A 25,833-nucleotide genomic window follows, 5' to 3' on the forward strand; every position below is an offset into this window, starting at 1 on the left:
TGCTGCAGGTGTGGATGTCTTACCTCCTCGTTCCTTTCACCCACCCACCACCCAAGCGAGCGCTGACGCACGGACGGTGCTTCACGGAGTCAGCCCCGAACTCCGGCATGAGGAATGCCCGATGCCCGAGGTCCGGACCTGCTTCAGCCGCTGTGAGCTGAAGCATCCGTACCCCAATAAGACAGTCCGGCCATACTCACGATCAGCACTAACAAGCTCCATGCGTTCCATCATGTCTCTCGCGATCAATAGCACCATCAAGCTCAAGAATGGGAGCCTACCGCGGCTCGGTCTCGGGGTGTATCAGTCCCGAGGGGATGAGTGCTATGATGCGGTCCGATGTGCGGTAGAAGCAGGGTATAAGCACAGTGCGTCAGCTAGGAATACATGGTCTCCCCTCTCAAGCTGACACATCAGTCGATACCGCCCAAGGATACCGGAATGAAGATAGTAAGCCAGACCTGTGGCTCGATCGGACGCCCAGCTGACGCAGTAGTCGTCGGCAAAGCCATCTCCTCCACCTCCACCCCCCGTTCCTCTCTCTTTATAACTACCAAGTACATGCCCTCTCACACTCCTCACTCGACCGAAGAAGTCTACTCGGTCCTCCGCAAATCGCTCAAACCACTACACAAAGTCGCAGGGAGCAGCTATACCGGGAACAACCCATACGTCCGGCCCGATGAGCCGAAGGCGGAGTATGTGGATCTGTTTCTCATACATGCGCCATTTGGAGGTCCGGAGGGCAGAGCACAGAATTGGGCGGCTTTAGCAAAGGCGCAGAAGGAGGGTTGGGCGAGGGATATTGGGGTATCTAATTTGTGAGCTTATCATCGCACAGGAGTGTAGGATTCAGCTGATGAGATAGTGGGGTAAAGCACCTCGAAGCGCTCCCAGAACCTCGACCGGCGGTGAACCAGATTGAGCTTCATCCTTGGTGTCAACAGCGGGATATAGTCGACTATTGCGACAAATACGGGATCGCCGTTCAGGCGTATTGCCCGCTCGTACGGGCAGATGCGAAGCGGTTTGATGATCCGGTCTTGAAGAGGATATGCGAGAAGACGGGGAAGGGGCCGGGTCAGGTACTGATACGGTGGAGTCTGCAGAAAGGGTGAGTCACCTTCTCGGGCGGGAGACAGGCTGAGAGGCGAGGAAGGGGGGATGTGGCTGATGCGTAGATTTGCGCCATTGCCGAAGAGCGTTACGCCGGCGAGAATACAGAGTAATGCGGACGTGTATGACTTTGAGCTGGATAAGGAGGATATGGAGGCTTTGGATGGGCTGGATGAGGGGGCCAGGGGGGCGTGTAGTTGGAATCCTGTAGATTCAGCGTGATATGCTAGTATGCACAACGGCGGCACTGACACATTTACTGATGAACCACATGGAAACTATGGAAAAGCTGCTACGAAGGGCAGGGGTATGGAACTGGATACATACTCTGATTAACACGTACTCACACTGCTGCCCGGTTCGATAGACTAGGTACGTTCAAAGCATGGCCCTACCCTCGCGAAACCCCAGTAGGCTCATGACGCCCCTCACACCTTGATCCAGCTACGCCAGCTCTTTCCCCTGCTCTCATCGGTCTCGGCAGATTGGATATAAGACTCCATCGACTCGGTCATCTTGCCCAGACGACCGTAAAGGGCTTGGTGGACAGCTCCCACGGTACTGTGAGTGAAGTCATGCGTGTCTTCCTCGGCTTTGATCGACTCCAGCCATTCCGCAGCCAAGCGATCGGCGGTCTCGCAGTCCTCATTCGAAGCCGTTGAAAAGCCCCTCACGAAGCTCTGACGCCATACCCCATCGTTCTGAAGGACGAGTGCGGCCCTCAAATCGACTCCCCGACGCTGCAGCTCAGTGCTCCCCTGCCCAGCAATCCTCTTGTCGCCCCTGTACGCCAGCACCTCATCGGTCAGACCGTCCACAGATCCATGAACCTGCGGTCCCTGTACCAGCCGCGCATTGCCAGAAGTGTAGGCATTGGTGTATCGCTTCAGTGTGCACGGGTAGGCACCCCTCCATCCTGTTGCGTCCGGATCATTCAGGAGCTGACCACCGGCAATGGAGACCGTAGAGGGGCTGTTGTAGGTCGCAAGCCTGCTGTGGTCTCCCGCCAGTTCATTCAGGCGTTTAGCCAGTCGATAGTCTACATCGGTAGTGCCCAAAGTGGATTGATGGTTGTTCGTGTTGATGCATCCAGTGAAGTTGCCCGTCCCGCAGAGCACAGTCTGGTGGAGGATAACTTCGCGGTCGTCCTCTTTCTGCAGGCGGACCAGGGGGACCTGGTTTGGTAAGAGCTGCAGCGCAAGAGCGTTGGCGTTGTCGATCAGGTAGCGAGCGGGCATCTTGGAAAGAGTGGACCGGGTATGAGTTGACAGATTTGTGTTGTAAGGGTAGGTCGGTTGAAATTGGTCTGATGAGTGGGAAGAACAAAACAGGAGGGAATTCTGTTCCAGGAGATCACTGAGCTGGAGCAGTTCAGGCACAGGGAGGAGGTTGAAGGGAAGGTGTGAGAAAGGATCGAATGTGGCGAAACTCCAAGGAGCCTCGAGCGGCGCTGTCCACGTGGTGCCACTGAGCACAAACCCAGGTCACTAATCCATCTGGCTCGCTATACCGTTGAGACCACAGTAGTATTGTCCGAGGATTGCACATCATTTTCGACCCTGCAAGCGGTGAGTAGTTGGCGGAGCTGCTCAGGATTGCAAGATCCGTTCGGCCGAGGCAGCGGCCGAGAGCCTGTGCCAACAGGGCAGTGTCGACGTCGGTGGAGATATTAGTGGAGGGGGGTGAATCGTGAGCGCAAGAGCGCAGATGCCTGGTGGTGTACATCCCGACGTCCACTCCCCACGTATCCAACAATAGCCAGCCCTCTCCGGCATTCCCATATCGCAAGGTGAAACGCCACACTCGGCGGAAGCAAAACATCTGTACGTAAGCGTGTTTCAGAATCCGAAGTCAGGCACCCAAAGTCAAAATCACTCAAGACGCGGATTGCCCCTTCTCCCATTCACACTCACACCAACAACAGCTTCTATAGCGCTTTCTTGCACTCATAAGGAAGCTGGAGATCATACAGAGCTTTCATGCCGACTACTCGCTAGACTGCAGCGACTCCGGACATCGTCCCATCCCAGCTCGACCACTTCGCACGGACCCCTTCACTCGCCCATTCAACCCCCTCTATCAGTGTCAACATGGCGGAGGCTTCCTCTTCCTCTTTACCTCCTCCAGTATCTGCTCCTATCCTCCCTGCTCCGCCCATAGACCCCGTCAAGACTGCCAACATGAGGCTCTCTCGCCCCTCTTCGCCTATCCCACCTCCAAAGGACGCTCCTACCTCCTCTCCTCCGGCACCCCTTACGGACGCTCCCGCTGCAGAGCCACACGAGACACTCAGCGAGAGTAACTCGGACTGGGAGAAGGTGGAGGTGCCTCTCCAGTCTCCGCCGAAGCTCAAGGGGACCAAGGCGGGGCCGAAGAAGGATGACAAGGCAGAGAAGGAGCACGGGGGGTTCAAGGGCAAGGTCGGGGAGGTGAAGCGGGTATTGAAGACTGGGATGTTTGGTAAGCTGCTCCGGTCCGAATCGCTTTCCGTATAGACTTATCGTGAGACCACAGCTGACAATATAGGTCACTCGCCCAAAGCGGCTTCACCCAAACCTCCTATCCCTGCACGTACCACCCAACCTCGCGTCTCGCACGCACCTCCCACGAGGAAGCCGGTTCCCTCTGCTCCTCTCGGCTCCAGCACCTCCAAGGCTCCCTCTTCCAGCACGACTACACCGGCTAGTGCTCGTACCACGTCAAACGGAACTACTCCCGCAACCAAGCCGGCCGTTCCAGGGGTCCGCGCGCGGGTCTCGACGCTCACCAAGCCCGCTTCGGCCGAGACTGTCAAGCCTACCGAGTCCGCCAAGGCGGGGACAGCCCACGTCCGGACCACATTGGCTGGGACAAAGACGGCTGGAGGTGCTGCGGCTCGTACGGCCAAGCCTTCTCTTCCGGCCTCTACGTCGGCGAAGGCCGCTACTCGGGACACTGCCAGTCCGACCGGTAGCTCAGCCTCGACGGCCACTGCTACAGCTGCAGGCGGTGCAACGACTACCACTGCTCCAGTACGAGCAAAGGCGTCGGTCGTTCCCGCTCGGACTACTGTAGCTCCCCGGGCGGCAGCGCCCGGCCGGACAAGCCTCGCTTCCTCCACGAGCACCAAGCCTGCTTCTCGGCAACTTTCAACCGCGGGTCAGACCGAGGCGCTAGGGAAGGCCAAAGAGGAGAAGGAGGCTGCGGAGAAAGAGGTGGAGGTTCTCAAGGTCAATTAGCGGATCTCACACCGCGCGAGCATCAACTGATATTACAGATCAAGGTTGGCGAGTTGGAGACTGCTCTTTCAGAGGCAAAGGCTAGTGCGGAGGGTCAGGATGGGCATCATGAGCGCCAAAGGGCTGAGCTTGAAAAGAGGTGAGCTGGGTTGTTTCAAGCCGAATTGGAACAGAGCTCATCACCACAGTCACGCTCAAGCGCTTCACGAACTGCAAGATCAGCATGCTAGAACTACGGACCAGAATATCGCGGAGCAAGAAGCCAAGGTGAGCTTGTCAACACCTTCCATGTCGGCTGAGCAGTCAAGCTGACGTTCAGATCGCTGAGCTGAAAGAGTTGCACGCGAAGGAATTGGCGGCGTCGGACGAAAAGCGCGAAGCTCAGGCCAAGCAGGTAGAGCAACAAATCGCCGAGTGAGCCTTGGCATCTGCTGTACTGCTGGCCGTGTATCAGCTAAGCAGCTCAGACTCACTGCTGCTGTGCAGTCCGTTTCCCGTCAGCACGCCGACGCGCTTCAACAGCTCCAAGCCGCCCAAGACCAGCTCCACGCATCCAACACAGCCCACCTTGAAGCGCAAGAACAGGTCGGAATTCTCCAGCGCCAGATCGCCGAGTATACAGCTGAGCGCGAGGCGCATGCTATCTCGCTCGCGGGCATACAGGCGAAGTTGGGCGAGGTGGAGAAGGAGCGAGAAACATTGGAGAGGGAGATCAAAGAGGGGGAAGAAGAGGCAGAGCGGTCTATGCTTGATACGGAGAAGACTCAGGGGAAGGTGGAGCAGCTAGAGTCGGAGATGAAGGGTCTGAAGGCGAAGGTTGCGGAGAAGGAGAAGGAGGTCGAGGGGTTGATGAATGAGCTGAGTGGCAAGGACGAGGTACGCTGTGTCGACTCGACTCGCTGATCAGGGAATCGGTGAGCTGACTTGTTAGGCTCACGAGCGCGATCTTGCCGGGTCGAAGAGCAAGGCTCGAGAGTTGGAATCTACGCTGGCGAAGAGTACCGCCGGAATAGAAGAGTATCGACACAAGTACAAGGTCAGCTGTCAGATGCCCCTCATGTCTAGGTCACATCAGCTGACAGGCTAGATTCTCTCGGGCGAGCGCGACACCCTCTCTAACCGTATCGAAGCCCTCACAACCACGCACGCCGCCCAGGAATCCGATATCCAGCGCCTCAAGTCCGAGCTGGAAGAGGCGGAAGCGGAGAACCAGAAGCTCTCGCAGACGGTCTTGGACAGTACGGCTCGGATCGAGGAGTTGGAGTCTGCTCTGGAGGTCGCAGAGGGCAAGATTACCACTGCGGGGGAGGAGCTGAAGGAGGTGGAGAAGAGGGAGAGGACGATGGCTGCCAAAATGGATGGGCTGGAGGCTGAGCGGGTGTTCGCGCGGGAGGAGAGTGAGAAGATGAAGCAGGTCAGTCGACGGGCCATTTGACGGGTGTGGTACGAGAGTAGAGCTGATATCTGTAGACGGTCAGGGAGCTCGAGAATGATATCAAAGCGAAGGAGGGGGAGTTCAAGGAGAAGTATGATGCGCTTCTGGAGGACGCCAAGGTCAGCTAGCCTCTCCATGGTTACCTCGGGATGTGTCTCTTAGCTGACGCATCTAGGCCAAGGCGAACGCACACCACGCCAACGAGCTCTCGGCCATCCGGTCCCAGCTCGCAGATACCCACACCCAGCTCACGGCCGCACAGGAAGCCGAGCTAAAGTCCACCGCGGCCAACCACGCGGCCCACATGTCGCAGCTCATAGCTGAGCACTCGAACGCAGTCGGCGAGCTCAAGGTGCTCTTGCACGAAGCCGAGGTGGAGCTCAAGCAGAAGAATGGGGCGGAAGCCAAGATGGAGGAGGAAATGGGGCAGATGCAGGCTGAGATTGAGGGTTTGAAGAAGGAGCTGGACGGCGCGCGAAAGAAGGCGGAGAGCGTGAGTAAAGGGGATGCGGAGCTGGAGGGGAAATTGAAGGATGCTTTGAAGGAGTTGGCGGGGGTCCGGGATGAGCTGGAGGGGACGCAAGAGGTCAGTTCACGATCGCGGAAAACAGCTCGCACTGCAAGCGGACATGAGCTGATTAAGCAGGTGTTAGAGATGAACAAGTCGCACTTCCAGCTGTCGCTTGAGGAGCTTCAGGGACAACATACGACGGAGCTCAACCGGGCGGCCGAGGCGAGGATGGAGGAGGATATGATGAGGGAGGAGAAGGCCCAGGCGGAGAAGGTGAAGATGACAGAAGATATGGAGGGACTTAGAAAGGGGTTGAAGGTGAGTTGATTTCTTCTCGATGATGACTATCAATGGGCAGATCTGACAAGACAGGATCGGGAAGTGGAATTGAAGCTCGCCGAAAGTAAGATGGGCGGTATGGTGCCCAAAGCGGAGGTGGAGGAGCAGCTGAAGAAGGCCGAGGAGGAGCACGAGAAGGAAGTCGAGCAGTTGGAACAGTGAGCTCCTCATCACCTTCTCTTCGAAATCCTAACCGGCCAGAAGGGATATAGCTGACATGTATAGCTGGGTAGAGCAGCTCCAAGCACAGCTCGCTGCCGCCAAGAAAGCCGCCGCCACCACTCCCGCCCCGACCTCCGCGACCCTTCCCAAGGTCCTCCCTGCCGCCGCTGTCTCCGAGGTCCATCCTACCCTCGTTTCCGCTACCGAGAGCCATGCCCGCGGATCGACCTACACTGCGCCCGAGACCCCCTCGCCCAAGAAGCCCTCGGCCATCACCCTCGACCCGGCGAGCCCGGCGTCCCCGGCCTCTACTGGGGCTACGGCTACTCCGGAACCGGCGCTTAAGAAGAGCCTCTTGGCGGATATGCGGGACCTCACTCCGTCCAAGATCGCTATCCCGCCTTCGCCGATGGTAGAGCAGGAGCCAGTCCACTTCGGTGGGAGGCGAGGGGCTAGCGAGGTTAGCGAGGATGCCGAGGACGACTATAGCGAGGGGAATGGTTCGGAAGATGGGCCAGATGGGGAAGACATGGACCTGAGCGAGAGTCAGGACGGGAGTGTCTTGCTGGGTGCGGCGAAGGGATTGGGTAGTCTCGTCAAGGGTCTCGTGGGAGTCTCGGTTGCGCCTGCTGGAGCCGACGTGAAGCCGGTGAGCTATAATATCTATGACTGGTGGTCGGTAGACAAAGCTGATCGATCAGTGATCAACACTACCCCTGCTCCGGCGTCTTGATCTTGATGTCTCGACTCCCCCTCACCTTCCCCAACTGCAACGCCGTTCCCTTGTACATACATCCCTAGGACGGACATGGACGTTGTGTTTTGTACATACATTAGTAGATATGATGATGCAGGATCTAGATGATCACTGACGGACTCTGAGGAGGAAATGATTATAGCTACATGCATACCGATGGTCTCATTAGGTCTTCCTCTGTCAGGCTCGGCACCCTATCTGCCGCCTGCATCTGCCTCCGCAAGATGGTTGTCATCGTCCCTCTCGCGATCATCCGCCTTTACTGCTCACTATCAGCCTCTGCTTCATACTCCCCTCAAGCCGCGCAGCCCTTTGCTCCGCCCGCAGGAAAGTAGGAGAAGGCTCACCTCTTATTCAGCAATGATAAGAACACCGTCCATGCGATCCCGCAGGTCGACTGGAATGGGACCCGGTAGGCGAGCGGCATAAGCTTGAAGTTGATTGTTTGGATCGCTGGCCAGACCTTCCAATTCGCGATCAGACCAGCTGTGATGTCAGCGAAATTCTGCTTCAGGAGATAGCTAGCTCCAGAGCGACAATGGGGGCGCGGGATGGGGAAGGGTGATAGCTTCAACGCGGTTCAGGACTTACGGAAGTACATCTGTACGATATCAGCTACTGCCCGTCCGCCAACGCAGAGAGGGGAAAGACGACAACTCACGCCGGAAAACTTGTCCTTGATTTGCTGTACACTTTTGCCTTCCATCGTCCCCATAGCCGCCACGAAAAGCGCCATCTGTCGGGATCAGCTTATCTCTCTTATCATCGGTCGGAGGCGTCCAGTGGAGTGATATGGTCTTACACCTGCTGGAGCCCTACACAGTCAGCCCCACCATTTCCCTCAGCAAGCTAGCGAAATCAAAACCCACATGATGACCTGATCTGCTAGTACTCGCTTAAACAGCTGTAGCCCATTTCCTGGTTTGCCCATGCGCATTGGTATTCTCGTCTCGAGCAGGTGCATCCATTTCCCTGATATCGTCAGCACGCTACCTATCGACAGGATACAAGAAGATGACCCCCGCAAGGTCTTTCAAGCGCTGGAAGAAGAGGGAAGGAGAGGACATACCGATAAGAGGACCGAGAGCCATTCCGTACGCTGCAAAGCGCAAGGTACGAAGCGGGTCATACCGTGGTACTGGATCGCCTGACGTTGCGTCGTATAGCTGCTATCAGCTATAGTACGCAGCCAGGCCATAGCAGCCAGCTCACTATTTGTTCAGATGCTTGGGCCTGGCTTGTCAGCTTCGGTCTTCTCAGCTGATCCCTTCACCCCATCTGGTACTTCGAAAAGATCGGTGGACCCTTCCTCCTTTCACCTCCGAGTAATCATGCTCCATAGCAAGATGGTCAGACTCACACATAAGTCAGCAACAGAGTTGAGGATACCGTTCGTCACGATCAACGTCCGCGTTGGTCGTCTGTCAAATTCGCCATTATAAAACTTCGCAAAGCGGCCAAGTAGCACCCTCGACATCGCACTGCGCTCAGATAGCAGAGGTGATCAGATATGAACAAGGATGAGATCCGCTCTGATAGAGATCAAGGTAGAGGTGATGCGCGAGATGATACACCTTCACCAACACAATCGATATGCGAAGACTTGAGACGTTTCAGTTACGTCACCGATCTGCTCGAACCGTGCCTGGCTCAAGGAATGGGGCGGAGAAGTGGCGGACAGGGTGGCGGTTGCGCAGTGCTCGTGCTGTGCATGCCAGCCTACACGGCCTCGTGGTCCTGTATTCATCATCACTCAATCAAGCGTTTGTATACATTAACCCCTGCACGAAAGCAATCCGCTACTCTGTTCAATCAGGCCTGGTAATCCCGATAGAACCGCCCGCGCCCTCGTACTCTAGGTTGACCCAGCGACCTCAGCGTTCTCATCCTTGACCTCTGGGGGCAGGCGCTCCTCAAAAAGGACCCCATGATAGTCCTCGATGGTTGACCACTGCTCGGCACTCCATGCAGCTAGTTTTGCCGGATCAATATTGAACATCCAATCAAGTATCGTGCTCGCCACTTCCTTCTGATCAGCGTTACTTGTCGGGTCATTCTCGATGCAAGTGGCTCTTCCCGTGATTTTCGTATATATCAGGGTTCGATATTCAAGTGTGGAGAGGTCAAGGGTATCGACACAGGGCATGATGTAAGATGGATTGATGTCTGAGGGGTTGTCTGCCTTGTATAGGTCGGATTTCGATGTGTATGAAAACTAAGTGGCAAAGAGAGGGAGAGTGTAGGTCTGCCGGGGGAAAAAAGTAATTACATATACTCGTATACCAAGTAGACCGGAATTAGCGCGCGGTGTCCGAACATGAGACTTCAAAGGCTCATTTAACACAAGGGTACACCGCAATTCAGACTAATCTTGCGCCTCTCATCGCTTGACATCTTGACGACTTTGGCTTGCAGTTCAACTTCCTTTCGCTTTTCGCACGGTGCAGATGGGATGAAACGCCTCGCTTGCCTATACTTGCCCATTCGAGTCCAGACCATAAGACTCATTGTATGTCAAAGGATGACGCCCCCACCTCTCCCGGCCGTCAAGGCGGACTTCTGCTTTCGTCTTACTATCGCTCGCGTTTCCCCGACGAGGTGGTGCCTGGTTGGCCAGGTCGCATATGGGCTCTTAGCGCGGACGATGTTGAGAACTGTGCGCATAAGAAGGAACGAAATACCTAGCATGGTAGCTGATTCTCTGTCAGGCATTGTGTTGTGCAGAGTCGATACAAGATTTGCCGCCATATCGACCCGCTATTGTCCCAGATCTCAAGCCCCCACTGTCGCTCTCAATCTGGCCCGGAGTGACGTCGAGGTAGCACTTCAGGGAGTCAAGGGACAGATAGCTTTTTCGAGTCCGGGCGTGCAGTACCGTCCGCGCTAACAGACAGTAATGGATCATGCATCGGCTCCAAGTGTACACGGCTGAGACCACTCCTCCTCCTCGACAGTGCGCCTATTCCGTCTCGCCTGCGGCATCGTCAGCGATCTCAGGAATCTGGGGCTCTTCCGTCTCATCCGCGGCCCCGCTGGCCTTGGAAGGCTCCCCGAAGAGAATTCTGTGAAATTCCTCGACTGTCGCCCATTGCACCGCGGACCACTCCCCGACTTTCGCCGGTTTGTTGGTGTACAGCCAGTCAAGCATCATGCTCGCTCCCTGTCTTTCATCATCGGACTTTTCGGGATCGGCCTCCCAATCGGTGGCGCCCTCCGTGAGATCCTTGTGTACCTGCGTACGGTATTCTGGAGTGGAGAGGTCCACTGTATCGATGTCGGGCATGGTCAGAGATGTCTGTATTGCCGCGTGATGATAAGGGTCTTTGTGTGTGGCACGTGGATTGGAGATGGCAGAGGGATGGTCAACGAAATCGGGCGGTACGTAGCGCCTATATATATACTGTCAGAATCGGTGTCAGAATCTGAGACGCTAAAGCCGCGAATGCGAGCGGACTCTCCAGTATGCACTGGCTTACAGGTCTAGATTGCACTCCTTTCAATGCTGGTAATGTAGAGCAGCAATCGGCGGAGACTCTTGTTGTCTTCATCTCCGACGCGTGTGCGCGTGTATAGTCTCCGACGTGTTTGCGGGTCGCCAAACATACATGACCGATAGCAGTAGGCGGACTATGCTCTTGCCAGGGTGGGACAAAGTCCCTGGCTGTGAATTGCCCTACGAAATCTTTGCCGGACTGTCACGGGGCCTCTAACTCGCGACCTCTACCTCAGTCTGGGGAGAGCAGCGCAGCGGATATCAGCCTGGCCAGCGTCCATCGATGGCCCATCATAAAGCAGGACGACAGAAAAGTCAGTCAAAGTTGGCAAAGTTGGCAAGCGTATGATGGAGTCGAAATTTGAGCGCAGAGGTCTTCAGAAGGGAGGACGTGTCACCGGTCGAATGGGGGAGTTGAGAAGTTGATGGCGCGAGCAGTAGCTACTAGCCGACCATCACAACCAGTATATTCAGAGCCAGTCGCCCACGCTATAGGGTCAAGGTCTTAGCCTGATCCACGCCGGGCATAGGTGGCAAGTTCAGCGCCAGCGTTCTCAGCTCCAAGCTGTAAGTTGTAAACCACCGTGCTACGCTGCGTTCATCCCGGACAGAGCAGCCCACCACAACAGTGATGTAGTGATGCTTGTCAAAGGACTCGGCCAGGAAACGACTTGATCTATCGCTGAGCCCATCAAGGATAAAGCTATGCCCGCTCGGACGCCCTTTGATGGGGTGATGGCACTGATCGCCCCGTCCTTTGCCCCTTGATCTTGCGCGCGGAAATGTGTGATCAGTAAGTGAGCGCTTTTCACTCCTGTACCACCTTTGCAGCGCGCCCATGATGAGGGGAGTCGTACCCCTCCCGGTATCGGCGAGGAGACTGGGAGGTATAAGCTTGAACGAGAGTACGATGCAGAGGGAAGATATGCTTTGATGCGCTTCGACGCGTCCCCATCTCCACCTAGAGCCAAACTCTGAAACGCTTATGATTTGACCCTGAAAAAGCTGATCCGAATAGTAGAAATTGTCCGAAAGGAGTAACTTTGATAAGTGGAGGCTACATTCCTCGACACCGCGCTCCCGTCTAGATTCTCTCTTCTCTCTCTCTCCATCTTTTCATCCATCTTCTATCTACCTTATCCGACCTTCCTACGTAGCGAGAATCAGTCAGAATGGCTCCTGTTGTCGTCAAGAAGATCTGCTGCAGTGCGTATCACCCACATCTTCTCTCAAGGACGGATCAGTCGCGTCGGATATTTCCACAACTCCCATCAACATATCCCTTGCTACTTTCCGTGATCAGGACGTGATGCTGCTTGAGGGACGTATGCTGATGGCTCACAGTTGGTGCTGGATATGTCGGTACGTGTTACTCTGACTTTCAGAGCTCTTCAGGCCGCGTAGTGCGGTCTGAGCGCTGCTAAAGAGCCCATCCAATACCCTTCGCTGAGCTGATTCAACTTAGGCGGTCCTACCTGTGCTGTCATGTGAGTGATCCTTCAGCTTTCTCCCCTGTGTAGCTGTCGATGATGAGACTTTGCGACGCAGGATCAAGCTGACCGTACAGTGCTGTCAAGTGGTAAATCCAACTTTCAACCTCCCCATCACTCCCCTGACCAAACCAACCTTACCGCGGGTTCCGAGCTCGTACTGACCTCTCAGCCCCAACATCCAGGTCACCATCGTCGACCTCAACAAGGCGCGTATAGACGCGTGGAACTCGGACAACCTGCCCATTTATGAGCCCGGGTTGGATGAGGTCGTCAAGGAGGCGAGGGGGCGCAACTTGTTCTTCTCGACTGATGTCGATAAGGCGATCGAGGAGGCTGAGTGAGTCTACCAGCTAGCGAAACTGGACTGAAGTCCCGGAGAATCAAGCTGATATGCTAGCCTCATTTTCGTCTCAGTCAACACCCCCACCAAGAAGTCCGGTATCGGAGCGGGATTCGCCGCGGACTTGAAGTGAGCCTCCAGGCCTTCATCGACAAGGGCGCAAGCTGACTCATTTAGCTACCTCCAGTTGGCTACTCGCCGGATTGCCGAGGTGTCCACTTCCAGCAAGATCGTCGTAGAGAAGTCGACTGTGCCGTGCCGGACTGCCGAGTGAGTGGAGTCTGGCAGCCTGACGGGGACTGCGCTGATGAGCAGTGCTATGCGCACCATCCTCGAGGCCAACTCGAAGCCCGGATGCACATTCGACATTCTCTCCAACCCCGGTAAGCTAAACATCTCATTTAATATGCAAACCCAAAGTCTTGATATGCTCCTCTTCCCTCTCCAATTACCCTCCTCTACCCTCCTCCTATCACCCATCGCCCGCTCACCGCTGATCCTCAGAATTCCTCGCCGAGGGCACCGCCATCGCCGACCTCTTCAACCCGGACCGAGTCCTCATCGGCTCCCTCCAGACCGAATCGGGTCTCTCGGCCTGCGGATCCCTCGCCGCCGTCTACTCGAACTGGGTCAAGAAGGACCAGATTCTCACTGTCGGTCTGTGGTCCTCGGAGCTCTCCAAGCTCGCGGCCAACGCGATGCTCGCGCAACGTATCTCGAGTGTCAATGCCCTGTCGGCGATCTGCGAGGCGACCGGCGCCAACATTGACGAGGTCGCTTATGCCGTCGGCAAGGACACACGGGTGGGACCCAAGTTCCTCAAGGCCTCTGTTGTGAGTTGTCTCCGCTGGACTCCGGTCGGCCAAGAAATTAGCTGACGAGATAGGGCTTTGGTGGATCTTGTTTCCAGAAGGATATCCTCAACTTGGTGTACCTCTCGGAATCCCTCCACTTGCCGCACGTCGCCAAGTACTGGCGTGCCGTCGTTGAGATGGTCAGTTGCTTGCTGTACTCCTTCCGTCGGTGACATACAGCTGACCCGCATAGAACGAGTACCAGAAGGACCGATTCGCCCACAAGGTCGTCGAGACGCTGTTCAACACCATCACTGGCAAGAAGATTGCGATGCTCGGTTGGGCGTTCAAGAAGGACACGGGTGATAGTGAGTTTCGGACTGCCTCACAGGTAGCCGAAAAGAAGTACAGGGGCGTTTGGACGCATGCTAACAATGCAGCCCGTGAATCCCCGGCTATCTCGATCGCCAACCACTTCTTGTCGGAGAAGGCACGGATCACGATCTATGATCCTCAAGTGGGAGAAGACCAGATCTGGCTGGATCTTACCGAGTGAGCTGCATTCGCTCGCTAATATAGAGGAACAACGCTGACGCTATAGTTACGGAGCGATCCCGGCTGAGCCTAGTAAGTCGTGCCTCCTAGGGAAAGCTAGGTGAGACTAAGCTGACGACCCTAGTCAAGCCGAACGTGTCGATCCAGAAATCCGCGGAGGACGCTTGCAAGGGCGCCGAGGCTATTGTGGTCTGCACCGAGTGGGACGAGTTCAAGACTCTTGATTGGGAGAAGAGTGAGTCTTTATTTCACATCCATCGAGAAGGAGGGTTATGAGGTGATGGGTGGGGAGGGCCGAACAGGATCGTCGAGAGGGAAGACTCGGACAAGGGGACTGCATGCTACTGGCATTGTTTGATGAAGTCGGTCGGGGCTATGAGCCAAGGACACAAGCTAATCATCCCCCAGTCTACGCCAACTGCCCCCGTCCCGCGTTCGTCTTTGACGGCCGGCTCATGCTCGACCGCAAGAAGCTGCAGAAGATTGGGTTCACGGTCGTTACTATCGGCACTGGCGACCGGGTCTAGGCGGCTGCGGTTTCGCTAGCGATTGCGGCTGCGGTTGTGTCGGTTCTTGGGGGGATGGGGATGGGGATTGTGAATTTGGGTCTTGGTAGAAATCGGAGATTGGATGGGGATATAGATGGCATGAGATCATTTTCGCATCTCGGTCTCTGTTGCTCCCTTGCTGTGTCATTGGCTACGACGCCAGGTAGCCGCCAGTGTTCCCCGGCCTTCGACTATGACTAGAGCCGGAGCAAGTCTTAGCAAGAGCAGCAAGGATATGCCAAGCCCAACTCTGTTCCGACGGAACCTGCCCAAAAGTGGAGGTTGATCACCTCGGCGCCAGCCACAAGTCCAGCCTATAGCCATCCCTTCACTCGGCCTCCTTCACTCCTACTTCATATCTCCCTTCTTTTGAGATACCATAGCACAGTAGCCTGTGTGTCTGAGCGTGACCTCGGCACTGTGAGCAAAGAGCAAGATGAGCGTCAGTCCGCCCGTATGGGAGGAAGAGGAAGTGAGCGAGGTGCAGCTGTGAGTTGGATTTCCTTCCTTTCTTCAACCCTGTGAGGTTGGCGTGTGGTGCGATAGACCAGGAGCTGATAGGATAGCGATATAGCGTTCCTGAGCTGCCTGATACGTACCCGACCCGGTATGTTCCCTGATACCACCCTCGTTAAGCGTCACCCTATGTGCCTATCATCAAGGGGATCATGCCACCTACGTGCGAATGCGGGTGTCCATTGCGGCACTCATACCTCCTTGGATAATGATACGCTGGGCTATCCCTTGGAATGCAGAGCTGATCCCTCAGTCGGGGCGCACAAACACATCCTCATCCTCAAACTCCAGGATGAGATATATCAGCGTACCCGAGTCCGAATGGAGATTCCGGACATGTGGGACAGGCTGGCGGGGATGTATGATCTTGAAGCGCTTGACAGAAGGGTAGGTCTACTTGTATGCGTTGCCTATAAACCCTCCCTGCGTAGCGACGATCATCTCTCCCTGACATCCTGACTAGTAGGCCAGGAGCTGATCCCCCAGAACCCCCACGTGACCCCTCTCTCAGCGGGACTGATCGCCAAGTATGCCCCTCATCTGGCACTCGACCTCGAGCTCCCACCTCCCAGATCGCCAGTCCTTGCCGCCATCCTCTCGACCGCCTCCATCTCGGCGTCCGTCTCCGACCTGGGCTCCGGGGAAGGCTCAGCGGAAGCATCAGTATCCGGTTCATCAACATCCACGCTCGTTTCCCTTACCGACCCCTATGACAAAGCGGCGGACGCCACACTTGGCGGACTCGAGTCGCCAACTTCTTTGAACAGTATAGCGACTGTGGCCATACCGTACGCGGAAGATCCGGCGTATCAGATTGGAACCGAGCTGGAGCGGGTCGGCGGACAGTCCCTGGTCGAGATGGAGAGGGGTAAGAAGAGAGAACGCACGATGAGTGTAGGAGCCTCGACGGAGGCGGCAGGATGGGTGAAGCGATCGAGGACGGGTCTGGTGATGGATCATAAGATGTCCGGAGATGGGGATGAGGCGGAAGGTGATGGAGATACAACAGAAGACGACGAGTACGAGGTGGGGGACATATCTGGTGTGTACGGCGAGAAGCCTACAGTAGCTGGAGCGGACGGAGCATGGGACTTCCGCCAAGCCTCCAGACAACGTGAGTATCTCAGCTGGTGCGAGAGAGATCTGCTAATGTTCCAGGATAGCCATCAGAGGAGAATACGCCTCCAACAGTGAGACGTGCGTCGCTCTTGAGAGCATGTGGAGAGGATAAGTAGCGCTAGCGGACAGGGAGCAGCGAGCAGATCAGTTGTACAACTATGGTATCGAGTAGCATCATATGTATATCAAGTAGTCTGACCAACTATACTACCTCTGACCTTTGACCCCGGACCTTACTATAGCCTCAGATATCGCACACCACCCTCACCTCTACCCAGCTATGCGCACAGCTTAAATCATGCTCCCTGCCCCCTTTGCCCTCCCATCCGCCGTCGCCGTCCTCGGCCGCCTCATCTCCCCCTTCCTCCCCTTATCCATCCTCAGATCCATCTGCCGGCTCTCAAAGTGCTTCGGCCCCAGCCCAAACCCCGTTCCTTTACCAACTGGCACATAGTCCTTTCCGAACGCCTCGCGCATAAACGTTCCCGGCGTCCGTTTCGCCTCGAGCTGCTGCATCGCCAATGCGGAATACGTGACCCCGTTGTTGGGCGGAGTGTCGACGTACGAGCCAAAGCCGTATTTGAGCGCTTGGACGCCGGAGCTTGGGGCTGTAGGGGGTCGGACGGGGGTATGGGGGACGACACTGGCCGAAGAGGAGGTGGGGTTGGCGGTAGATGGTCGGGATGGTCGAGATGAGCGTGAGAAGGGGAATGAAGAGAAGAGGGACGCCGAGTGGGATCCGTCTTTGGGAGGTACGGCGGGACCGTTCGAGGCAGCCGTGTTGGGTACAGCAGCAGCAGCCGTACTAGGCCTACCACCTCGGGACGGTAAAGCATAGTTACTGCTCTTCGTCCTTAATCGACCCGAAGAGGGGATGTCGAGTGCTCCCGCCGATGCAGAAGTAGGTAAGGGCGGCTCGAGCGGGCGCGAGATGGGAAGTCCGGCCGTACCCGGTCGACTGGGCGGGCGGAGGGAAGACAGGCTCTTCTTGGCGCGCATGATACCGCTGGCGAAGGCGGTAGCTGTCGCGGACAGAGGTTGAGGTGGGAGTTCCGGTACAGCGGGAAGGGGCGCAGAGAGGGGTGTGTGGGGCCGAGAGCCAACGGAGGTGAGTGCGCGAGCGCGGCCAAAGGCGGAGGATAGCCGGCCGGGGTGCGCTGGCGGTGCAGACGGAGGAGGCAGGAGAGTGGACGGTGTGGGCGGCTCATTCGAGAGGAAAGGGGCGACCCTGACTTTCTCCCCTTTTCCCGGGGACGTAGCAGGGAAAGCTGGAGCTGCCGTTCCTGGTCGGACGCGGAGGGGCGGGCGGGTCTGGACCGAGTTGGCATCTCGAGCCGCACCGATATTGGACGGACTACCGAGCGACGTGAGAGGCATGACCCGTCTAGGCTCCTGCGCCGTCGATGGCCGAGGCGACCTCGCACTCCCCGGCTCCGTCGCCATCTTCGGCAGTAAAGGCCGCATCTCTCCTCGACCGCCGCCGCCGCCGCTTTCAGCCGTATTCGGCCGATACTCTCTTTTTGGCACAGCACGCGGCGTCACTCCGCCATCCACAAACGTCTCCACCTTGACCTGTACCTCGATCAACTTGTGCTGGATACTGACGTCTGAGATGTTGCTTTTGGCAGAAGCGGCCGACTGGAGCCGTTCGTGCGCGCGAGCAGGGAAGGTGTAGTCGGCCGACTCATGCGCGGACGATGAGAGCTCGGGGGTCGCCATCTTTTCAGAGTGCAGATTCGACCGAAGGGCTTTGCCGATCATGTTGCCGAAACCGAGCTTGCTGGCGTGGTCTCCGCGAAGGAAGGCGATGGTGGCATAGAAGGACATGGGGACAATCACCTGATCATCAGCGATGGCCATGTACCGCCCAGAAAGAGGCTTTTTCAACTCACTCTGTCCCCCGGGTCTTTCGCAGCAGGAGGTATATAGACCATATACCTAAACCTCCACCTCGCCCCGCCCTTTTCTTCCCCGTGTACCGCATAGATCCCCGGTTCTCGATGCTTGAGTGAAGCGATCCGGGATGTGAAGTCGTAATTTTGCTTGCCCTCCATCGTGACCCGTCGGAGGGACGGAAAAGACTCGAGCGCCTAAGAGCTTCAGCCAAAGTTCTCACCCGCTAGACATCTGAGCTGAAAGTTACACTCACACCATAGGTAAAAGCCCACTGATCCCTCTTCCTCGGATTCATCCCAAACTCCACACACCCCTCATCCCAAAACACGTCCCCTTCATCCTTACTATCATTCATGACTTCCTCGAGGTGATCCATCGTCTCCTTTTCGCGGAGGATATCGGCGATCCGTTCAAGGGCGCGGGTACGGGTCGAGTCGGGCTGATGATACCGGATAGGATGGAGTGTGGAGATGACTTCGCGGCAGTTTTCCTGGATGATCAGCGACCGTCCACATCAACGAGCAGAAAGAAACTCACCTGATCCACCCAGAGGTTCAACGTCATGTCCCTCCGCACCGTCATCCCTTCCACTACCAGATCCTTCTTCAATCCCCCAGTCCAGCCATTCTCCGCCCGCTTGATGCCCACGTCCGGCAGAGCTTTGCCCGCTACGACCGGCGCCTGTCCGCTCGAGCCCAGCAGCCCCGAGCCCGAATTGATCGAGAACGCAGCGCTCGATCCCGTTGGCGGCGGCGTATCACCTCGGATCTCCCCAAAAGCCGGTCTGGCCTGGCTCGCCGGCTGCCGCTGTGCTGTAGTCGGCCGCGAAGGTGTAGGCTTGCCCGTAAGACTGGCAAACTCCGCAGAGGGGAGCGAGTGGAGTGAGGTGGCAGATTGTGAGTCGGTGAGGGAGGGCACGACCGGGACCGGAGGGGGAGGGGGAGGGGCAGCACCGCGGCTCGAAGGAAGACGTTTCCGGAGCGAAGCGAGCGATTTGAACTTTTTCGGACCGACCGATTTGCTGAGGGGGAGGGGAGGAGGAAGCGAGTCCGTCGATGTAGAGGGCGCAGCAGCGAGCGCGAGCTCATAGTCTACCTGCATCATCTTGGGGACGCGCGCGGGAGTGGGCCGGGTATCGGCCGCTGTCCGAGCACCCGAGGAATTGTGCATAGGCTGATGCAAGTCCGATCCTGCCGAGTGCGGCTGGTGCTGATGCTGGCGATACGTGCTCTCCGCGAGGGGCAGCTTGAGTCCGAGACCGAGTCCGAGCCCCAATCCGGCGTTCGGCACCATGACGTCTCGTACCCTCGGAGTAGGGGTGGGTGTGCCAAAGTCCTCCTCCTTATGACCTTGGCCTACGAGGCTGAGAGGCGCCCCACCCGGCTGCTGCTCCGGAGTGACAAGCTCGTCTTCTCCCCCCTCATCGCTTGATCCGGATCCTGGACTGTGGGTCGCCGATCGCGCAAAAGGGTGGACCCAGCCCGGTTGTTCAGCGCGGGTCCGGTAGTCCGCGCGCGCGTCTGCCGCTGCGTCCTCTAGGCCCATGAATGGCCGAAGGAGTGCTTGTGCGTCGGCGGGAGCAGCAACACCAGCCTGGGAGGGACGCGGGGGCCGGACGGGGCGCGCAGACCGGGGAGTCGCCGAGTGGAGAGGAACGACCGAGCGCGAGACGGGCCGAGCGGACTGCGTCCGCCCCATCTTGATCGGACTGGGCGGCAGCTGCAGCTGTTGGATCTCCCGGACGGGATCATCATCGGCGAGGTGGTACGCCGAGAATGTAAAGCTGTCTGCGTCTGACGCGCCCGATTCTTCCCTCTCCCGCCGTGACGTGGTCGTGGTGGTCTTGTCGCTCCGGTGTACGCCGAACGTGGCGAAGCTCTCGGCGATACTGACTCCACCGGGAGACGGGCCGAGTCGACCTTGACCTTGACATTGCTGGACGGGCGGGGACCGCGGAGATGGGTTGGGGAGTGACGGTGCGGGAGCAGGGGCAGGGGACCGAGGTGCGTGTGGAGAGGGACGACGAGTACTGCCCGGACTGGGGTTGTTGACGGCTCTGGCGGGGCTATGGCTATGAGCAGGGGACGAGGGGTAGATGGACGCCGGGAGGTGTGGCGCAAATGTATCGTTCGCGCCAAAGACATCTCGGAATTGGACCAAGACCGGCCGGGGGACATGAGCAGCCAGAAACGCTCCGGGCGAAAGCAATTCATCCCCTGTTCGCCGGGTCGGCGCGCGTGCGTCCTCGTCGGACCACTGCGCGGAGTGCCGCGAGTCCGAGAGCTCGTCGAGAATCTCGTCAGGGACATCAGGGACCGTCCGGCTCGATCGGGTCCGACCGCGTCCATTACCGAGAGGAAGAGAGGCGCGGTCCGACGCCGACGCCGATGCCGAGGCTTTGAGCTTTGGTGCAGGTGCAGGTTTGGGGCCGGCGAGGTAGACTGGCGAGGTGGAGAATGAGGGTTGGGTCGACTCGGTCCGGTCGGTAGCGCAGGAGCTTTGACGGTGGGCGAGCGGACGGATATTGGAGGTTGGGATGTCGAGGGGAGAGGACGTGCGCTGCTTTGAGCCAAGCACGATGGGTATGGGTATGGATACGGGTGTGAGCGCGGGCGCAGGGCACGAGGAGAAGCCGAGGGTGTACGGAGTGGGCGAGGCGACGGGGGGCGAAGCGAAGGCGTATTCTAGGTCAAAAGGGTCCGTATCCGACATCTCGGCCGTCATCTCCCCATCATTCAGTCCCGCATCCGCCGCCACAATCATCCCCAACCCCACCGATACCGCTCTGAACAGCTCCGTCTCCCCAGCTTTAGCTCCAGCTCCAGCGCCCGCTCCCGATCCAGCTCCAGCTACCCTCTGCCGCTTGGTCGGCGATCCCGCCGCGGTGTTGGGTTTAGTCGAATGTGTATGACGGCTGTACGTGCCCGCTCGACCGGCCGGGTTAAATGGCGGCGTAGGGGGTATTTTCACGGGGGCGGGCGCGATGAGGCGAAGACGGGCGCACGGGGGCGAGGCCTGCGGAAGGCGCCGGGGTGTGCCGTGCGGGGGCGTAGGGGAGGAGGAGGCGGAATCGGCGTCGAGGCGGGAGGAGGAGGAGTTGGGGGGTGTGAGGCGCGAGCTGGGACGAGAGTGGGGACGGACCGGGGCGGGGAGGTCGTCCAGGTCCAGGTTGAGAGAGGGTTGGGTGCTAGTCGGCTGGGTAGACATGCTGGTTCTACGTTGAGTGGTGAGCTGTTGCTGTACTGTGTTACGAAGACAGAGCAAGTACAGGTGAAAGGGTAAGGGTAAGGGATTGAGAGGTACCGAGCCGAAGACAAGAAGGAAGAAAGGACTATACCCAACTCTCAAACTCCAAGCGTAAGACCCGATCTCAACGCCGATCCCACCCATCTATCCCCCTCATCCCCCATAGCCCACCTTCCAAACACTAGTAAGACGGGGCTGAGTCCATGTCTCAATGTTATCCAGCTTTACCCCTGGCGTCATCATCTCTTCCCCCGGCTTGTTCCCCCCTCATCTCTGTTCCTGTACCGTCTGCCGGCCCGGCAATCCAACCCCTCGCAACCGCCGGTACAGTAAGCAAGTACTCGCGTTTCATCCCGACATGATCTCATGCCCTCCGAACAAGAGTACAGAGCCGGGGGGTCGGAATGATGGGTGATGATTCTGAAACACGCAATCTGAAACATCGTTTACCTCATTCGCTTCATTCCGCCTAAATGTCAGTTCCAGCGAGAATAAGCGGACATGTCTCGGGTAGACAGGCTGAAGGCGGATCCTAATGCATGCCGCTTCGCGTGGTTATTCGGGAGCCATCAATGCGATAAGACCTAATTCTCTGTCATAGCGTCAGCGGGTGAATCTTGACTCTGCCTGATAAAGGTCTCGGGACTGTCGATTTCGGCGGAAGGAGGGAGTGGGGAGTGGTTTGGATGGCAGTATTGCGAAAGGAGAAGGTCTTTCGAGGGAAGAGCAAGATCGGAGGGAAGTGCAGAGACCACCAGTAAGGAGGGAGACCGCCAATCGAGAGAAGAGACCTACTTCCTTACTTGATCCCCCACCAACATCTCCCCGTACTCCTTCTGTTGCCCAAACCGCTTCTCCGCCTCCTCCTGTAGCGCCGGCACGGGCACAAGGAGATGATCAGGCGAGAGGTGCCAGAACTGCCCGATCAGCAAGGCAGACCCCTTTGACTCGGCGCCCGGCGCCATCGAGGCCATCTGGAAATGACGGATCAAGAACCCAACGGAAAAGAGAGGAGAGAGAAAAGAAGGGGACGTGACTTACAAAAGTAGACGATATCCTAATTTGAGGCCGATCTGGATTCTCCTCCTTCCTCCGCTTCATAACATCTAGCGTAGCCTGGGTACATACGACCTCATGGAACCCGGCTGTACGCATCAGCTCTGGTTCTATCGTTTTCTTTTCCTATCTCGTCTCCTCGTGCCTCGCTTGGACCTGCATTTCCTCGTTGCTTGGTTCAGACGGAAATCTTGACTCACCCTTGATAAGTCCACCCGTCATCCACTCGATCTGTTTTCCCGCCTGAACGAGTAAACACCCCGGTGGGATCTTGACGGGGATACGTTTCCCATTGTTCCGAGCCCAAATGTGCACTAGGCCGTCAGCTTACTCCGACTTGTCCTCGCACCCGATCCCCTGCTCCCAAGGCAGCGGAACGTGGTTGATTGAGAGGGGAAGTGAGGAGAAAAAGCTTACATCCGGGATATCGGGACTGTCCGTGGATTGTTAGAAAGTTCAGGTCCGTATGGAAGCCCGCAAAGATGCTATCTCCGTCAGCGACCCATCATGCCAGACTGTAGCACGAAGGACAACTGACCTGTTGAGCTTGCCGTACTTATCCAGATTGGTAGCCGTCGGAGCGAGCAGGTGAGATCTAATCATCAGCCACATACCCCCTCGAGCAGCAGCGCAGCCACTCCGATGAGTCTCTGATGGAAGAGCAGCTCACCCATATTGACCCGCTTGGACAAACGTATCCTCCTCCAGCCCTAAACCGGCAGCAACCATCCGAGCTACGCCTTCCACCCTATCTGATCAGCTCTTGCCCCGACTTTACACGGCTGTACAGCGGTGCGCTCACGCCTGCTTCATACACAAGCCCCACTCGTCCACTCTGCCCGCCCAGTCCTGTTCGAACGCTTTGGGCGTGACATTGGGGATTTCGGAAATGTCGAATTTAGAAGTATAGGGCGGGAGCTTGGACATGCGGTGGAAGAAGCTACAGATATCAGCACAACAGCCCGATACTTGTCTTCTCCTGCGATCCCCTACGCGGACTCACCGGCACTTGGGGTCCGCATTGTGACCCAGTAGATCCAACGGTCTCTCCCCTGCTTCCAACTGCGCAATGATCGCTTGACACTCATCGTCACTGCTACATTTTGGCTTTTCGGTATTCTCCAGCGTCACTCCCTAGACTATCAGCTCATAGCCTCTCTACCCTTGCTGCTTGGACTCGGACTCACCACCTGATACCCATATTCTGGCCTCTCATCCCTTCTAAGTTCCTCATCCCCTAAAGCAAAATAATCCTCAAACAAGTCCAAAAACCTATCGTTCGCCCCTTTACTCGCTCGTTCGTCCGCTACGATGACCGCGCCTGTCAGGATGAGACTTTCGGCCGCTAGGCGGGCTTGGCGGAGGCCTTCTTCCCCCGTTGGGTCGGCGAGGAAGGCGGTGAGAGAGACGGTGGGGAGGTTCATGTTCATATCTTCTTGAGCTGCGCAAGAGTCGGTGAATACTCGATGAGGCAGTGAGGGGAGGGGAGGGTAGGGCAGGGCGATATACACAGTCAATATTCACGATAAGATGGGGGTGGATAAGGAGGAGAGGAAAGGAGAAGAAGAGCCGGGTGGAGGTCTTTGGCTGGACCGGGCTGAAGCAGACTTTCCCACGGTCGACGCGTTTCACTTGACCCAGCCCATAGCTTTGGTCCACCACTGTATTTACTATACTCTTTCAGCTATAGCCAACATGTCCAATCTATCAGATGATACACTCAGAAAGGTAAGCTGAGTCCTCCTTCTCTTTCCGCTGAAAGCCTCGCAAAAATTGGGTATCAGCTAATCAGCCAGATCCTCACCCAGATCCAAAATCAGGTCGGTCCATCCCCTCCTTCTTCTCTTCGCTGCACCTTTCCGCCTCCCTCGCTGGCGTATACTAAACCACTCTCTCACCCGCCAATCGCTTCACTCGGCGCTTCTGATCCAAACCTGACATCCAGGCCATCACCTCCCAACGTGCCCTCGCCCTCGTCCGCTCCCAAATCCAAGCCAAAGAAAAAGATCGTAAAATCCTCCAACTGACCATCCGCCAATTATCAACCGTCCCCGCCCCGTCGGGCGAGAATAAGGGGGACGGGGCAGGGATAGAAGGACAGACGTTCAAGGGCGTAGGTAAGATGTTTGTGGTGGTGCCGAGGAAGGAGGTGGATGCGGGGCATGCGAAGCAGGAGAGGGAGTTGAATGAGGAGATTGGGGTGTTGGCGAAGAAGGTGAGTCTATTGTCGAGGAAGATCAGAATCCGAAGGAGTGTTGCCGGGATGGAGATGCTGACGGAATAGGCCAAATATCTCGAGAGACAATTCGACGAGGCAAATACCCAGCTGAAAGATATCGTATGTCCCCTTCTACTTGGTCTCCGTCTCTGCCTTCTTCCTCCTTCCCGCCATCCTCTCTGTTTCGTCCTCTCGCGTCAGCTCTCTCCGATCCTCTCCCTCCTTCCTGGCCAATATACTCGCCCTGTCACCGACCATCTCCCCCAATACCCCACCTACCCGATTCACCATCCCTTCCTCGTCTCCTTCTCTCACTGGACGTCTTTGCTCTCCCCTCGACCTAAGCTGACAGGTCAGTTCCACAGCCAACAACGAGAACAACAAGCCTAACCCAGCTCCCATCTCCGCCCATGCACCACCGGAGGCTTGAACGGCCGTCCTCACAAACTAGAGCTACATGCTAAATCAGCGATTCACAGTCTTGTACAATATCGGGCATGTATCAACATCATAATATCCTCTCCTGTCTCCTCGATCTGACCCTAAGCGCTATAGACAACGCTCACATACCTCTTCCTCACGGTCCTCGTCCGCATCCCCAGCCGCAGGTCTACTCACCCCTTCCACCCCTGACCCACCTTGGCTTGCACATACTGACCTCACTCGCCCTCCTCCCTCATTGCTCACGCTCACTCCGCAATTCCCGCTGTTCCTCCCGGTCTCCCTCCTCATACCAGCCCAGGACTCTACGCTCTACTCGCCAACGCTCGCTTGTCCTGCCTGCGTCTCATTGCTCGTTGCTCGTTGAAACCCATCGTCTCCCGGCTGCGCGTACGAGTACGCGTCTGGACCAGCGGCAATTCACGATTGAGAATTATTGTCCGCCCGACCAGACTCGGGTCTGCGCACGAGCCAACTAGTGGATTCACATCCAAAAGCTCAAGCCCAGAGACTCAAGCGAGCCAAGGTAAGGCGAGACAAGGCAAGGCAGCACGAGCATGCATACCGCGACCAGCGTGCC

At 57.1% G+C, this 25,833-nt stretch overlaps 9 protein-coding genes across 9 annotated transcripts; 5 read left to right on the forward strand and 4 right to left on the reverse strand.

The window, feature by feature from the left end:
* Nucleotides 1-232: 232 nt before the first annotated feature.
* On the forward strand, nucleotides 233-1,338 carry MKK02DRAFT_21635 (putative aldo-keto reductase; the record flags this gene model as incomplete). The annotated part of the gene is made up of 5 exons (XM_053086442.1): nucleotides 233-368; nucleotides 418-450; nucleotides 497-821; nucleotides 869-1,114; nucleotides 1,182-1,338. The coding sequence occupies 5 exons, from the start codon at nucleotides 233-235 to the stop codon at nucleotides 1,336-1,338; spliced, it is 897 nt and encodes a 298-aa protein (XP_052948502.1).
* Nucleotides 1,339-1,544: 206 nt separating this feature from the next.
* MKK02DRAFT_41747 (uncharacterized protein) lies at nucleotides 1,545-2,354 on the reverse strand (the record flags this gene model as incomplete). Its single annotated transcript, XM_053091690.1, has 1 exon — nucleotides 1,545-2,354. The coding sequence occupies one exon, from the start codon at nucleotides 2,352-2,354 to the stop codon at nucleotides 1,545-1,547; it is 810 nt and encodes a 269-aa protein (XP_052948503.1).
* Nucleotides 2,355-3,206: 852 nt separating this feature from the next.
* MKK02DRAFT_31052 (uncharacterized protein) lies at nucleotides 3,207-7,485 on the forward strand (the record flags this gene model as incomplete). Its single annotated transcript, XM_053088200.1, has 14 exons — nucleotides 3,207-3,576; nucleotides 3,643-4,325; nucleotides 4,373-4,473; nucleotides 4,523-4,601; nucleotides 4,654-4,748; nucleotides 4,802-5,210; nucleotides 5,266-5,370; nucleotides 5,422-5,748; nucleotides 5,805-5,888; nucleotides 5,945-6,355; nucleotides 6,416-6,598; nucleotides 6,653-6,777; nucleotides 6,845-7,430; nucleotides 7,483-7,485. The coding sequence occupies 14 exons, from the start codon at nucleotides 3,207-3,209 to the stop codon at nucleotides 7,483-7,485; spliced, it is 3,561 nt and encodes a 1,186-aa protein (XP_052948504.1).
* A 302-nt stretch (nucleotides 7,486-7,787) lies between these two features.
* MKK02DRAFT_41749 (uncharacterized protein) lies at nucleotides 7,788-9,015 on the reverse strand (the record flags this gene model as incomplete). Its single annotated transcript, XM_053091691.1, has 9 exons — nucleotides 7,788-7,803; nucleotides 7,886-8,024; nucleotides 8,130-8,139; nucleotides 8,200-8,274; nucleotides 8,341-8,353; nucleotides 8,408-8,510; nucleotides 8,608-8,704; nucleotides 8,751-8,771; nucleotides 8,899-9,015. 9 exons carry the CDS (start codon nucleotides 9,013-9,015, stop codon nucleotides 7,788-7,790), a joined length of 591 nt encoding a protein of 196 aa, XP_052948505.1.
* A 3,188-nt stretch (nucleotides 9,016-12,203) lies between these two features.
* On the forward strand, nucleotides 12,204-14,740 carry MKK02DRAFT_35736 (UDP-glucose dehydrogenase; the record flags this gene model as incomplete). The annotated part of the gene is made up of 14 exons (XM_053089252.1): nucleotides 12,204-12,237; nucleotides 12,376-12,393; nucleotides 12,497-12,518; nucleotides 12,694-12,861; nucleotides 12,922-12,993; nucleotides 13,042-13,134; nucleotides 13,180-13,247; nucleotides 13,369-13,697; nucleotides 13,751-13,858; nucleotides 13,912-14,026; nucleotides 14,099-14,210; nucleotides 14,260-14,285; nucleotides 14,338-14,448; nucleotides 14,622-14,740. 14 exons carry the CDS (start codon nucleotides 12,204-12,206, stop codon nucleotides 14,738-14,740), a joined length of 1,395 nt encoding a protein of 464 aa, XP_052948506.1.
* Nucleotides 14,741-15,197: 457 nt separating this feature from the next.
* Nucleotides 15,198-16,508, forward strand: MKK02DRAFT_41752 (uncharacterized protein; the record flags this gene model as incomplete). Its single annotated transcript, XM_053091692.1, has 5 exons — nucleotides 15,198-15,250; nucleotides 15,328-15,368; nucleotides 15,531-15,664; nucleotides 15,764-16,391; nucleotides 16,441-16,508. 5 exons carry the CDS (start codon nucleotides 15,198-15,200, stop codon nucleotides 16,506-16,508), a joined length of 924 nt encoding a protein of 307 aa, XP_052948507.1.
* A 179-nt stretch (nucleotides 16,509-16,687) lies between these two features.
* On the reverse strand, nucleotides 16,688-21,499 carry MKK02DRAFT_41753 (uncharacterized protein; the record flags this gene model as incomplete). Its single annotated transcript, XM_053091693.1, has 4 exons — nucleotides 16,688-18,235; nucleotides 18,289-18,486; nucleotides 18,546-18,782; nucleotides 18,830-21,499. The coding sequence occupies 4 exons, from the start codon at nucleotides 21,497-21,499 to the stop codon at nucleotides 16,688-16,690; spliced, it is 4,653 nt and encodes a 1,550-aa protein (XP_052948508.1).
* A 594-nt stretch (nucleotides 21,500-22,093) lies between these two features.
* On the reverse strand, nucleotides 22,094-24,024 carry MKK02DRAFT_22038 (uncharacterized protein; the record flags this gene model as incomplete). The annotated part of the gene is made up of 10 exons (XM_053086505.1): nucleotides 22,094-22,130; nucleotides 22,334-22,455; nucleotides 22,580-22,683; nucleotides 22,795-22,908; nucleotides 23,012-23,079; nucleotides 23,133-23,189; nucleotides 23,265-23,342; nucleotides 23,397-23,534; nucleotides 23,598-23,728; nucleotides 23,782-24,024. 10 exons carry the CDS (start codon nucleotides 24,022-24,024, stop codon nucleotides 22,094-22,096), a joined length of 1,092 nt encoding a protein of 363 aa, XP_052948509.1.
* A 265-nt stretch (nucleotides 24,025-24,289) lies between these two features.
* Nucleotides 24,290-25,202, forward strand: MKK02DRAFT_41755 (uncharacterized protein; the record flags this gene model as incomplete). Its single annotated transcript, XM_053091694.1, has 5 exons — nucleotides 24,290-24,322; nucleotides 24,391-24,414; nucleotides 24,540-24,809; nucleotides 24,879-24,932; nucleotides 25,170-25,202. 5 exons carry the CDS (start codon nucleotides 24,290-24,292, stop codon nucleotides 25,200-25,202), a joined length of 414 nt encoding a protein of 137 aa, XP_052948510.1.
* Nucleotides 25,203-25,833: the final 631 nt, after the last annotated feature.

Source organism: Dioszegia hungarica (assembly GCF_025882075.1).
Source record: "Dioszegia hungarica strain PDD-24b-2 chromosome Unknown MKK02contig_5, whole genome shotgun sequence".
Classification (NCBI taxonomy): domain Eukaryota; kingdom Fungi; phylum Basidiomycota; class Tremellomycetes; order Tremellales; family Bulleribasidiaceae; genus Dioszegia; species Dioszegia hungarica.